The sequence below is a fragment of the Lolium rigidum genome, chromosome 7 (assembly GCF_022539505.1).
Source record: "Lolium rigidum isolate FL_2022 chromosome 7, APGP_CSIRO_Lrig_0.1, whole genome shotgun sequence".
NCBI lineage: Eukaryota > Viridiplantae > Streptophyta > Magnoliopsida > Poales > Poaceae > Lolium > Lolium rigidum.
The window spans coordinates 268,773,679-268,787,662 of NC_061514.1; the positions used below are offsets into that span (position 1 = coordinate 268,773,679).

The 13,984-nt window shown below is 44.9% G+C and overlaps 1 protein-coding gene across 1 annotated transcript; it reads right to left on the reverse strand.

Annotated features, from left to right (window-relative positions):
* Window positions 1-690: 690 nt before the first annotated feature.
* On the reverse strand, window positions 691-2,341 carry LOC124672743 (putative polyol transporter 1). The gene is made up of 2 exons (XM_047208918.1): window positions 2,230-2,341; window positions 691-2,132 (listed from the first exon to the last, which is right to left on the reverse strand). Exons 1-2 carry the CDS (start codon window positions 2,339-2,341, stop codon window positions 691-693), a joined length of 1,554 nt encoding a protein of 517 aa, XP_047064874.1.
* Window positions 2,342-13,984: the final 11,643 nt, after the last annotated feature.

Sequence of the window (13,984 nt, forward strand, 5' to 3'; positions counted from 1 at the left end):
AGGATGTTTATCTGTTTTCATTCCCAACAATGAAATCGGGGGCTATGCCCCTTAATTCGAAAAGGGAAAAGTGTGAGAGAGCATGTGCGCTCTGCGCACCCTCACATTTTATTAGTTTTTCCTTTTTATATCTCTCAAATTATGTAATATTTTGATTTGATTTTTTTGCAAGCCACTAAAAAATAACAAATAGAATGGGACAAAAAATAGTTCGGAAATTTTTTGTGCAATTTCAAATTATTTAAAATTCAAAATAAATTCTTGAAATATATATATACACAATGACATAAAAAATCTAAAAAAAAGTCCCATATTCTAGTTGTTATGTTTAAGTGATCTGCAAATATTCATGTTCAAAGATTGTGTGGTGTGAAAGATACAAAAATAAATAAAAATTTGAGAGAGGAAAAAAAGAGCTAGCACGAATTTTGATGCAGTATAAACGGTGTAGATATGGGTGCGCACCAAGCACCTGCTCTGAAAAACTGCTCTCATTCGAAAAACAGTTTCATAGTGCCCACAGAAATGGCATTGTGTATTTCATATCCACCTGTAAGCACCAACTACAGAAAGATCTTCACTTTTAGAGCTATCTTTGGTTTCTATCAGGATTTATGTGGGCAAGTCCCAACAGATCTCAGCTGCAAGTACAGATCTTTCACTTAGACTTAGCAAATCCGTATAATCAACTCAGACTCCAGGCGATGAGGCCAAGAGTGTCGCCCTGCAGCCATCGGTCCGTGTTGAGTGGGAAGCATCTTTTGCCTGCATGCCCGTGTCGGTCATGCCGAATAGACTGCCCATCTCCTCGAGCGTCCGCCCGCGCGTCTCCGGGAGGCAGGTGAAGAAGAACACCCACGCGATCACGGTGATGCCGGCGTAGAGGAAGAAGGTGCCGCCGATGGTGATGGCGCTACACAGCGAGAGGAAGGTCATTGAGACCACACCGCTGGCCACGCGGTTGCACGCCACCGCGACCGAGAAACCCAGCGAGCGAACCCGCAGAGGTAAGATCTCCGTGGTGTACACGGCGGCCACGGGCCCGAGTCCGATGGAAAAGAACGACACATAGGCCAGGACGGATACGACGCAGAGGATGCCGGCCCATGGAGTCTCGGCGTCCGGGTTCTTGCCCACGATGGCGAGACCCGTCGCGAGGCCGATCAGCGAGACGATCATGCCGCCGGTGCTGCTCAACAGCAGCGGCCGCCGGCCGACGCGGTCGAGAAGGAGCGTCGCTACCAAGACGAAGAGCGTCTTGGTGACGCCCACAGCGCAGGTGACAGCCAGGAGTTGGTCGTCGCCGTGGATGCCAGCGCTCTCGAACACGCGCGGGCTGTAGAGCACGACGGAATCTGAGCCCGTCGCTTGCTGGAAGAAGACGATGCCGAGCGCCGTGAGCAGTATTCTCCGCACGGCAGGGGTCGGGGACACGATGAGCTCCCTCCACACCTGCTTCTCCTCGCCGCCTCTCTTCCTCGGCACGACGACCACGTCGCCGTCCAGGTCGCTTGGGATGCAGGCGGCAGTTCTGATGTCAGCGAGGCGCTCCGCAGCCTCCTCTTGCGTGCCGGAGATCTTCTCCAGAACGGTCCTAGCCTCCTCGAGGCGGCCCTTCATGATGAGCCACCGGGGAGACTCTGGCATGTAGAACACCAGGACGGCGAGCAGGACGGACGGCGCCGCGCCTATGCCGAGCATGAAGCGCCAGCCGAGGTGGAGCGGCAGGCGGGCGAAGGCGTAGTTGGATACATAGCCGAGGAGGATACCTAGGTTGATGAAGATCTCCGGCAAGGATGTGAGGAAGCCACGGGCCGACGCCGGGGAGATCTCGGCCGTGTACACGGGCGCGATCACGACCGCGAACCCCACGCCGATGCCAGACACGAGGCGACCGAACATGAGCATGACGTAGCCACCCGCGAAGCCCATGAGCAAGGCGCCCGCAAAGAAAAAGGCGGCCGCGAAGACCACCGTGAAGCGGCGACCGATCCAGTCGGACATCCTGCCGGCGGCGAAGGAGCCGATGAGGGAGTAGATGCTCAGGATGCCCACCACGATCTCTAACTGCACGTCTGTGATCTTCAGGTCTTTCTGGATGTACAGCGATGCGCCGCTCATCACACCAATGTCTGTAGACATAAAAAAGATACTTAGCTAATAGCGCAATCCATGGTAGACACTCGACAGAATAACATACATAGACCGCTCGTCAATATATGTATGTACCATAGCCGAGGACGATGGAGGACATGGATGCGACGATGGCGCAGGTGAAGACATATTTGAGGCTGCTCTTCTCCTCTGGTTCGACCGCCTCTGGAAGCCCGTCAGAAGCCATTGTAAACGCTTTCTTGTTAGTTCCATCTTAGGTTTGTGTCCTACTTATCCTCAAGGTAGACCCTGCTCGAGCAAGTGATTGCAAAAACTCCATAAATGAGCGATGCATTGTACTACTGTACTTTATTTTGTATATGCGTTTGCGTGCAAGAAAGTGCCAAAAATAAATCAGAGCTTGTTTGACTTTCGGATACAATCAGTGAATCAGATCTTCTGGCCATTTTAATACCCCTACTACATTTAGCCAAGTGTTGACGCTTCTTTCGAAATGCGTTGGTATGTGACTTGTAGAAAGTAGAAACGTAGAAATATCAATATTAGAGAACCCCACCTCCCTCCCAAAATTGTGACTTGTAGAAAGTAGAAACCTAGAACTATGAATCTTAGACCCCTCCACCACCTCCCTCCCAAAGCTAAGGGATTATTTTCTTTGCTAATACAATACATGGAAGTGGCGGACCCAACCCAAAACTTAAGTAGGGACCAAAATGAGTGGAGGCACTACTATTGGGCTGACTGGGGAGCCAATTAGTTAAATACTAGGCTTTATAACTATAAATCGGAAATTGAGTGGGGGCCTGGGCCTAGGCCCCTGCTTTGCCCAACGCAGGTCCGCCCCTGATACATGGCTTCGATCGGCAATTAATTTATGCGTGAATTCTTCTTTTACTTCCTAGTTCAACGTTTATGACAACTCTCGTTTCCCATTGTGACCCTTCTCTGTCGTTTGACCACCGAAGTCTTTTCTCGCGAATAATTCCCTACTCGATATGAGTACATCACGCAACTATCAGGAGCTGCCACCTATGGATGTATGCATATACTTAGGCATGTATTATGACTCGTATTTAATGTACATATGATGTATTTCTCCTAGAAAATAATATTACCAATAAAGTCCAATCTAATTTTATAATTGGATTTAAAAGAACCTTTGTAGTGACTTTTATAGGAATTCAAAAGTGTTTGCTTCTTTATTGATTTTTTGGTGATATATCATTGTTTTGGAAAATTGTCAACTAAATTTCAAAAATAGCCACACAACTTTCAATGATTTTAGAAACCAATAGAGCATGAACTCCTTCACTACAAAGTACAATTAACATCCCGCTCCAGACCTCTTAAATGGTTGAATATTTAAAAAAATGGCTTGCTAAAAAGAAAACTTCCATGTATTCTCCACACATTGTCATTATCTCACAAGATCTCGACTTTGGAGACATATAAGATCAAGCGCTTTTTGAGTTTTTGTGATTCTCCACTGCTGGAATAAGATGAAGGTTTTATGAAGAACATTTTGAGGGTTACGAGTTAGCTTACTCCCAAACATATGCAGGCTGTTCAGTAACCATGACCTCAAAAGCACCACTAGCCACAATCCAATATATTGGAGTGTGCGTGCTTTCCCGATTGTCCAAGCCACCTCCGGTTTCTTATGTACTAGATGGACCCTGCGCGCGTTGCTGCGCTCATTTTCGTTCTTGGCATTTTTATCTTCTAATCCAGGCCTAGTGTGATTGATTTCATAAGATAATATTGATGCATGTGCAGCCCTTAACTTTAACAAACGTCTATAAATTGCCCAAAGAATGACCATCAAATAGAGAAAAAACAAGAATATAAACAAACACCAAGTGTCTAATAGAATCAGCACGAAATGGAGAATCAACAAGTACATAAACAAACACCCAAAATTTCTGGGAATTAAACATGAGCAAATCTAAAAGGATAATTTTACACCAAGGCCGAACGTCACTTTCTAGCTTATTTCAACAAAATCTTGTGTGGTTCATCTAAATAAGGTTCGACTCTGCCTTATGTGGTTCATAGAGGAAAAAAAAAGGTTCTACTGCGGTGCCGCTGTATATGATTGGTCGTTGTAGCCCCTATGATTTCAAAAAAGAAAAAATAAAGAGTAACTTACATTTTTTCCTAGGAGATACCTTGAGCGTTAAGGTTCAGGTCCACCTTGACTATTTTTTAATCCCCTAAATTGATTGTCCCAAAATTAGAAGTATTTCTCGGAGTTGTAAAAGAAACATGGAACTATATAAACCTTGAGAAACTACATGGAAGGAGATTTCTGAAGTGTAATCCCGGCAAGGGTGATACATCTTATTCTTTCATTTGTTTCTACTTGTATACATCTGTCCCAAAATACTGAAGGTTCCTATTTTCTTCGTTTCTTTATACTTTAACAATTATCCTAGATTATTCATCATTGGCCATGTTATTTTAGTGGTCGGTGAGAATCGACACAATTGTATTCCTTATGGTTCAGAAACTTGGATTGTGTAAGGCGTAATAGTGCAATAGGAAATAACACAGTATCTTATACACAGCTGAAAGATATAAAAGGTACTCTATGGAGAGTATTGAGTTGTCATTTTCCACACAAAAAACATACTACATGAAATTGTTGAAAGCTAGGAAATAGTATCGTGATATAGATACAAAAGATAGCCACCACCAACAGAACCCAGACACGAGATGCATACCTCTGACTTGGCGTCTCCACCAACGAAATGTCTCACATGGAAAAAATGACGCATAACACCAAATTCAGCTCTGACGGGCAGGCCCAGAAATTTCAACAGCACCCGGAAGAAGAATGAGCTTAGTGCTGGCTTGGAAGGATTTGGTCATTGAAACAATTTGCAAGCAACACATATGTAACAATGAGTGACAAATGGATAAGATACAAACATTACACTTATAATTTACATAAATCTTGATCTATGCATTCTATGCAGTGAATCAAGGGTGAACATTCTATGCAGTGCAAGGTCCAATGGGTGCAGTTTTGGCATGCCATGATTAAAGCCAAGTGTCACCAGATGACGCATGGAAGGAAAAAAACCACATGAGCACATTCATAGAAATAGGGCATGAATGTACAATGAATATATATCTAGCCATATCATTCAACTAAACAAATATTAACATCATGACGTGCCTCGAAATACCCGAATATAACTTTGAAATGTAAGAAAACAGAATTCTACACCTGTCAATTCAAGAAAGAAAGTGAGCTACAGAGAAGTACGTTGATGAGCTCCAATAATATCATGAATCATAAGGGTATGTATGTGTGGCTATATGTTTACCTAGACCGGCTTGTTTCCTCTAGATATCTAGTATTAGCAAGCATTTATTTGTGTGAAATAGGGGCCAACACAAGAGAAGCATCCATAACAAAAATAGATATGCCCCGCTCCACCATCTGGCCAATGGTTAATTCTGACACTACCAACTGAAACTGCAGCCTACAGAAATACCTACAAACTTTGTATCTAAAATCCATGTCTCTGCAGTGATGACACAAATCAAGTATACTATATTTCTAAATAAGAGAAAGATCAATATTTAAGGAAATATGGTAAACAAGAAAGCTTCGGGTTTTTTTTTACTCCAATTGGCCTCAAGTTATCTAATTGAACCAGTCAGCATGCATAGTTATACCATTTATGGTGAACTCAGTAATAGTTTGAAATTTTAATACTCCGTAGACCATTTAGTAAGTCTGACCATGATAGGGTAGCTAGTAGAAAATATGCTAAGATGACATAATTACTGATTGGCGGCTCTGAGCATGTAATGAAACTATGTACTAAGACATGAATTGCCCCCACAGTAAAAACCATGTACCTGGGAATCCACTTCAATCATGAGACCAACTTGGGAATCCAACTCCTTTACACCACACCAAGGTAGTAATATTAATACCTAGCAACTAAATCCTTAATTATCCCCATGAGAGACTAAATTGAAACCAAACAAAGCTAACTGGAGCAATTAAGATAAGAAAAGCTAGAGCTTTTCCCAGATGCACTAATCTGACACATCATATACACCATGGCTGCATATACTCTCTAAAGTAATGTATCAATCAACAACCTACTAAAGTTTGTTAATTCAAATGGTGGTTGGCATGTGAGAACTTGAGGAAAATTAACTGCATGAGGAGTGAGGTGAAATAGTTGAGATACTGGTACCTCTGCCTCCTCCTAGGCTGAAGACACGAATAAGGTGTCAACTCCTGCTCCTTCAGACCGGTGACCGCGGCGTGACAATGAGAAGCTGCCATGGAGTAGAGGCGCGCCGCCGTCTAGGAAGAAGGAGCAGAACCTCCCTGAATGATTCGTTGTCGCATGGGCTAGAGCGCGATACATGTTGAAGAACAACCTGATTTTTCATCTTCTACGACTCTCTAATGGAGGAATTCTGGAATATCAGATATCTTATATTTTGTAAAATTGACTTCTCTTAATAAATGAAACTCCCCCTTTGGTATATGTTTTTTTAACAAAATCTTATCATGTGGCAGAACAAATTCCTGTTGATAGCATAATATTAGACATCACACTCGAATAATATCTCTTATTTGAACTATCCAAATTCAGTATAACAAATTACTAAGCAAATAAATTTCATTTTCATATTTTCTAGATCTTCATTGTATCTGTCTATTTAAAGCACACGTTTGATACAACCAAATCAATCTAGACAAATCCCAGCACTACTGCCATTGTTCATCAACACATGAAAGAGCATACATCCTTCATGAGCAGCCAACAGCAGCATCAACAAGCTAGCAGTAGTATCAACAAGCAATGGCAAGCAGCATCAGTAGCTTGACCAAATGTTTTTTTTGCTACATACTGGATTTTAATTGTTACAGTATAATAATATGTTTCAAATAGATTACCTTTACCAAAATATGCAAATAATTCTAACCTAGATATACATAACATGTCTATTTAATAAGTAATGATAATGTTTCATCCGGTGAGGTAACTTCTTCAAAAGCTATTCTTATCCGAGGTGGCCACCGTATATGTATCAAAATTTACCAGATAGAATATGAATACTTGGACTTAAATCAAATATCTCCTCCACAACCAAACAGAACCAAAAAAACATATAGGTATAAGCACATTAACGGCAAGCCCACTGATTTACATGAAGTAGTGCATGCCAACTTAAAATACAATCACACAAACCATCCACTGCAAGCACTTCACTAATGTTCAGTTCAGAACTATCTTCAGTCATATGTTTAAAAACTAAATGTGGGCTTAATCCAGCTAAATAGTATCTTATAAAGACATATTGATGATTCAAAGACAGAAACAGGGAACATTATAAGAAATATTTCATAGGTATAATTGAATATCACAACATTGTAAACAATGGACGTACTAAACCGAACAGTACATTGGTCGATGGTTGCTATTCACTGTCCTCTTTCAATCAATCCAAGCTAATTTGTTACTTCATTTTTGAATTTTACTCTGTCATCATGGTCTAGTATTCGCTCTAGTATTAATTTGTAGTTCCACTAAGTTCAATATGATAGCCTATGTTGTCGCTCAAACAAAATATAAAAGAAACCCAGCAGGTAGATCTTCTGATCGTACACCGAATAGGCCACGTGGAGGGTACTGAACAATGGTTGCGGATACAAATCAGGTGGAATGATCGATGCTGGGCACTATGTTTCTGTTGGGGGAGCTAGGTATCAAGTTCGAAACATGCGTGGGAAATCACAGTAAAACTAAATGGCATAGTAATCAGATGTGAAAGAATTAACCAATAGATCAGTGCTCAGAATGCAAGTATATTGTACAAAATCAAATAAGCTGAAAACCCATATCTAACATAAAAGAATGAGTACATTGCATGCCCTCACTTGAAATAGACTTCTTCATCAAAATGAATGTCACCCTTTTAACATTATAAATTGATGAGCAGTGCAGACTGTAAGTTTTAGCCGGCAAAAATACACTAACATAAGAAAGAGAAACCATGAGATGCATATAGCTGCAAATAAGCATGAAATTTGCTTGATACATAAAGGAAGAAGCACGACTGCAGGATACAAATTTCTTACCTCAACATGGACTAAGCAGTGGTCATCTAAACTGTAGCTCAAGCAAATTAAATAATTTGTCCATACGAAAGGGAAAAATTCAGGTCACATGTATGAAGTGGAAAATCGCAGCACCAATATATTGTAGCATTCTGAATAAAAGAAATGGTTATCAGTTATCACATCATTGATATCCTGTGTAGCCTTTTTTTCCACAAAGGTTCAACAGATGATGCGTCAACTTTGAACTTGCCAACGTGAACCATTCAAACACACACACAACGACATTGCTGCAAAATACTTGTCTGGTTATGAATAGCGAACAGAGCACACATATTTATTTGTCCTGCCTGTGCCCAGACCAAGCATCAGAGTACACATCAAAGCTTAAATGAGATTAAAGGAGAGGAAAGTGGAGCAGGTGGTGCTCTTCAGCGATGTGAAGGAGCCAGAAGTGGAGCAGGTGGTGCTCTTTCCTTGGCACCATGGTGCACCTCACTAATTCTCACAACTCACAAGGAAAGAGGGAGCAACATGCATGGCCTCCGCTGAAGGCTGAACTCGCAGCAAGTGCGCATCCTAGTAACAGTAAAATCACCCAAAAAAAAGGTAGTACAGGAAAGGAAGATATACCCAACCTACTGTACATCTACTGTTCTTGCTACCGTCGGTGTGGCCTGCTTCAGTGCTATTTCCATCGTTGGTACGCACTCACCAGGAACAGAGCGGAGCACCAGGAGAGACTGTACTGGTGACTTGGCGAGGCACATCTCAGACAGCGCTGTGGACACAAATCTAAGGGTACGGCGGAAGCGCGCAGAGGGGGGTGATGTGCTGCGGCCTGTCCATGGAGAGGTGGACGGCAGCCGAGAGGATGGAGAGGCAGAGCACAAAGCAACCTACGCTCCTCGTGTTGAGCAGATCCTGCTGTCGTAGTTGCATAACAACCTGATAAAGCACTCCACCTTCCCCTAGTCGCCGTCAATATACGCCATCGATGACCGCCGAACTGCCACCGGGCGAACCGGGTCCCGGCTAGGGTTGACGATGGGGGCAGAAGGTGGAGGCAACGGTGGAGAATGGGAAGAGGAAAGAGATGTGCGGTCTGTCCAGGGATCGGTGGCGCCAATTAGCGGTGGAGGTGGAGGCGGCGCCGCCGATTAAAGGTGCAGGTGGAGGCGACCGCGGAGGGGATTTCAGGGGAGCGAAGGAGATGCGGGAGCGAGCAAGAGAGAAGGTCGGGAGAGGAAACTATCCGCCTGGGCCTGGGGGCTGGGGCTCGCGCGTGGGTGACCGTCTTAATTCCAGACCAACCAGCGGCGAAGCGACCGACTCCGAAGCCCACCGTCAACAGAGCGATAGCGACAGCCGGATCAACCAGGAGGGCGCGCAACCCTGGGAGCTTAGGGCATCTCCAACCGGGCGACCCAAACGGACGTGTTGGGTCGTCCGATTTTGGTTGTTTGCGTCGCGCTCCGAAGACGCGGATAGAGGAGGATGTCCGTTGTTTTTTTTATTCCCCAACGCAGTGTCACAGACCCAAATTTCTTTCCTATTCATACTACTAGTTCGTCCAAGAACCAGGTGAGCTCCGGCCGTCCCCGTCGAGCCCCGGCCCGGCGGCCGGCCTCCGTCCCCGCCCCGCCCCGGCGGCCTCCGTCCCCGCCCGTGGCCGTGCCCGCCCCCGCCCGTGCCGACGAGGCCAGCTCCGGCCCCGCCCCGCTCGTCCCGCTCCTCCTCTCCCTGGGGGCCGGCCTCCGTCCCTGCCCCGCCCCGGCGGCCTCCGTCCCCGCTCCCTCGGCGCCGCGGCCCGACGAGGTCGACGCCGCCGCCGACGCGAGCGCCGTGCACGGCGGCGATAACGGGCTTCCGGCAGAGCTCGACGGCGGCGAGCGCGGCCCGCATGTCGAGGATGGCGCGGCGGAGCCCGCTCGGCGGCGGCGACGGGGTCGGTGCCGGGGGGCGCGGCGAGCGGGTTCCCGGGCTCGCCGAGCTCGATGCCCGCGCAGAAGTGCGGGCCGGCGGCCGAGAGCACGACGGGGAGGCGGTCGAGGAGGGCCATGGCGCGCGGGATGTCCGCGAAGGCCTCCGGGCTGAGCGCGTTGCGCTGGGCCGGGCGGTTGAGGCGCACCTCGTAGACCGCCGCCGCCGGGTCCTGGCGCGCCACGGCCAGGGTCTTGAAGCTCCGCAGGAGCTCCGCCTCCGACGAGCCGCCGCTGCTGGCCATTTGAGACCTACCGCGACGCGCCCGGCGTGCAGGTGCTCGCGCGGCCGGCGGAGCTTCCTGGCCGCCTGGCTCAGGCGGGCGGCGGCGCGGCCCAGCTCAATGTGCTCCGTTTCGGCTACGGCGACCTCCGGCATGGACGAAAAAAATGGGTCGTGTTTAGCGGGGAGCCTCCACGCGAGCTCGACGGCGGCGGTTGGCCGGCGAGCCCTACTCCGGTGAGAAGCGAAGCCAATATCCATGGCGAGAAAGAGAAAGAGAAGGGCGAGAGAGAGAGAGAAGGCTGTGGGGGTATGGATGGATTAAGTAGTGTGGCTGTCATGTGGGGTATGGGAGGACACGCGCGGATGACCAGAGACGCCCGCACGCGTCCGGCTCGCCCCAAAAGCCACGTAAATTTGGTCCGGCTTTGGGTCGTTCCGGACGCGGCAGCTGTCCGTTTTTAATTTGGGTCAGCCCGTTGGGAGCAGTTTTTACCCAAACGGACCGATTCAACGTCCGTTTTGCGTTTGGGGTGCCCGCGTTGGAGATGCCCTTAGTGCTCTTAGGAGATTTGAAGGAGCCCTAGCCCATCACATGTAGGGTTGTAAATGGTACGGATAATTTCCGCTCCGAATCCGCATCCGTATCCGTTTTTTAGGATATGGTATGCATTTTTAGAAATCCGCCGGATATGGATGCGGATGCGGATAGTGCTCAAGCGGATATCCGGCGGATACGGTAGAGGATATGGTATTGATACTATCCAACGGATACGGATTATCCGCCATTTTTTGCGGATTATACGAGGTCCTCAATGAGGATAATCCGAGAAAATTAGCCCAACCCTAAATATTTAGACAATATAGTTAGTTCATCGGCTAAAATATGTATGTTATAGCACGCAATTTGCTTTGTTGTACAAACATGTGTGTACATTTAGCTATAGCCTATAATTACAAACATATTATACATAAAAAAAACATACTTCTATTTTTATGTGTATATTTCTTTAATAATCCGCTTCCGATCCGAGTTTGGTCCGAATCCGCTCCATATCCGTAATCCGATATAATTCGCATCCGAATCCGCATCCGACCATTATCCGCTCCGATCCGAATCCGTCATAAAAATATGGTAAAGGATATTGTAATATAAATATCCGATCCAATCCGATCCGTTTACATCTCTAATCACATGGCATCTCTAACGATGTATCAAGAGAAAAGAGCAATACAATAATATTACATCAAAAGGAAAAGTGATGGTCAACATTTTCTAACTGTGTTGCATCCTAGACATACAGAGTGTAACATCTTCTGGCTTGTGTCACCTTGATGTGAATATTTGAGCTTAGTAAAAATTACATTTATAAAAATAGTTTTTAAAATCCCCACAAAAGAGATAATTCTCATCTCATTGGCCATTTCAGTTTTGGAGTTGATCCCTTGTTTGCACTATTTCATGCATCACAAAAATCTTATGTTTTGGAGGAATTTTTAACTTCAAAGCATAGACATGCGAGGATCCACCTCTTCAATGAAAGTAAAATCTCCACGCATGCATATGTTTAAAAAAATTCCTACGGACAACTCCCAGCAAATTCCATCTTCAATATGGCACATTCTCACTGGTTGCTCATTCTCGCGCACTATCTAGCACGAGGTTCTCTCATGGATCTGATCAACCCCTATGTTGCATGTTGATGAGGATGACTTCTTGGAGTGATAGTAGTAGCGTAACTTAGTCGTCTTCGACACCATGAAACGACATCAAAAACCCACCGGCCACAATTAAGGCTAAGGCTAGACTTTGGGTCAAGGCATGGGCAGCAAGCCTTGGGACACTACCCCCATTCGGTCCTAGCTACTAGGGTGTGGTGTTATATTGTATTTCTTTATTCCATCTTTGGGGTTTTAAATAAAATCTTCATTATATCAATACATTGAGGCCTAAAGCTTTTTTATTTTCAAGAAAAAATGATCAATAAAAGAAAGCACTCAAGTTTTTATCTAACAAAAGCATAACACTCCATAGTTTCCTTATCCCCACAAAGATCTTCTAAATTGCAAATCCACTCCTCTTCCCTAAAATGGCCAGGGACAAAATCTTCCTCGTCAAGTGAAGTATCGTATAACCAAGGTTTTTGAAATATACTCTCTTACATTCATCGGTGAAATCCTACAAAAGCGCGAAAATCCAACTCTACATATGTGGGTGTCATCGGCTTATGTGAGCGTCCATTTGTATTTGAAGATCTGTGCTGGCAGTTATGTATATTGTAAAGAAACCCTAGTATATTGAGAGCGGCATATGCCCCGCACTCTCTATCTCTTTCACTTTTTGCATGTCCCGCATTCTCTATCTTTAATTTTTTTTCAGAGAATCTTTTAGCTTTTTTTTCTCTTTCATTAGTATTACTTTGAAAATTTGAAATTTCTATAGCTTTTAAACCAAAATTTCAATTGGAACACCGTTTGAATATTTGGGTTCCTCGTGAAGTCAGCTTCAGAACAATACCAAGTTGACAATATCTGAAAATCGAATTATGAAACTTTGAAAAACTTAATGAATTCTAGTGCAATTATTTTTTGAAACGGTATGTTTCAATGTCTTTTGCTCTTTATTTATGTTAGTTAGTAAGTAAATGACAACTAAATTAGAATTCATTGTATTCCTAGCGAAGAGATTTCTTGTGCATCGTTCATATTTAAATCAGTTCAATTGGGTATCAAAGCTGATCATGATGTTTCATTATGTTTCGATATTCAGGCTTTTAATATTTTTCTGTTGTGGAAAATTATATATATCTAATTCTATTAATTATATTTTAATAAATTTGAAATTTTGAGGCTTATGAAACTCCATGAAACTTGATAGAACTTTATAAAAACCGGTTTATTTTGAGGTATGGAACATAGTGAAACTTGATAGAACTGGTTATTTTTCACTAGGTATCATAGAGTATCATCATGTTTCAAAATCAAAATTTGAAACTTTTCATAATATATTCAAAATTGGTATTTTTTGAGAACTCTTCAGTTGGAACACAAAAATGTATTTGAAATATGAATCTGACATTTAATTTAAAAGATAGAATACATAAAAAAAAATTAGAATTCAATGAAAAAGCATGGGATAAGAGAAGAGTTAGAGCATCTCCACTCGCGTCCCCCAAAGCGTCCCCCAAAACTATTTGGGATGCGCCGGATAGAAAAACACTTCCAGCCGCGTCCCCCAAACCCGTTTTTTGTCCGGCGCGCCCCGATACGGTGTCCAGTGCCCCGAGCCCGTCCCCGCCCCACAGGGGACGCACCGGGGACCCTGGACACAACGAAAAGCGAGGCGGGGAGTGGCGGGGCCGACCCATCAGCAGCACAATAAATTTTAACCTAACCATCGCCTACCTCGCGACGGAAGTTATTGGCGCGCAGCGACGGTGCAGTTCCCGCAGAGGCGCAGCGTCGCGTCTCGTCGCGCCTAGCTCGTGCCGGCGTTAATGAGCGCCACCACTCCCCCGCCTCCCTCCGGCCTATAAAAAGGGTCGCCTCTCATCGTCCCTCTCACAC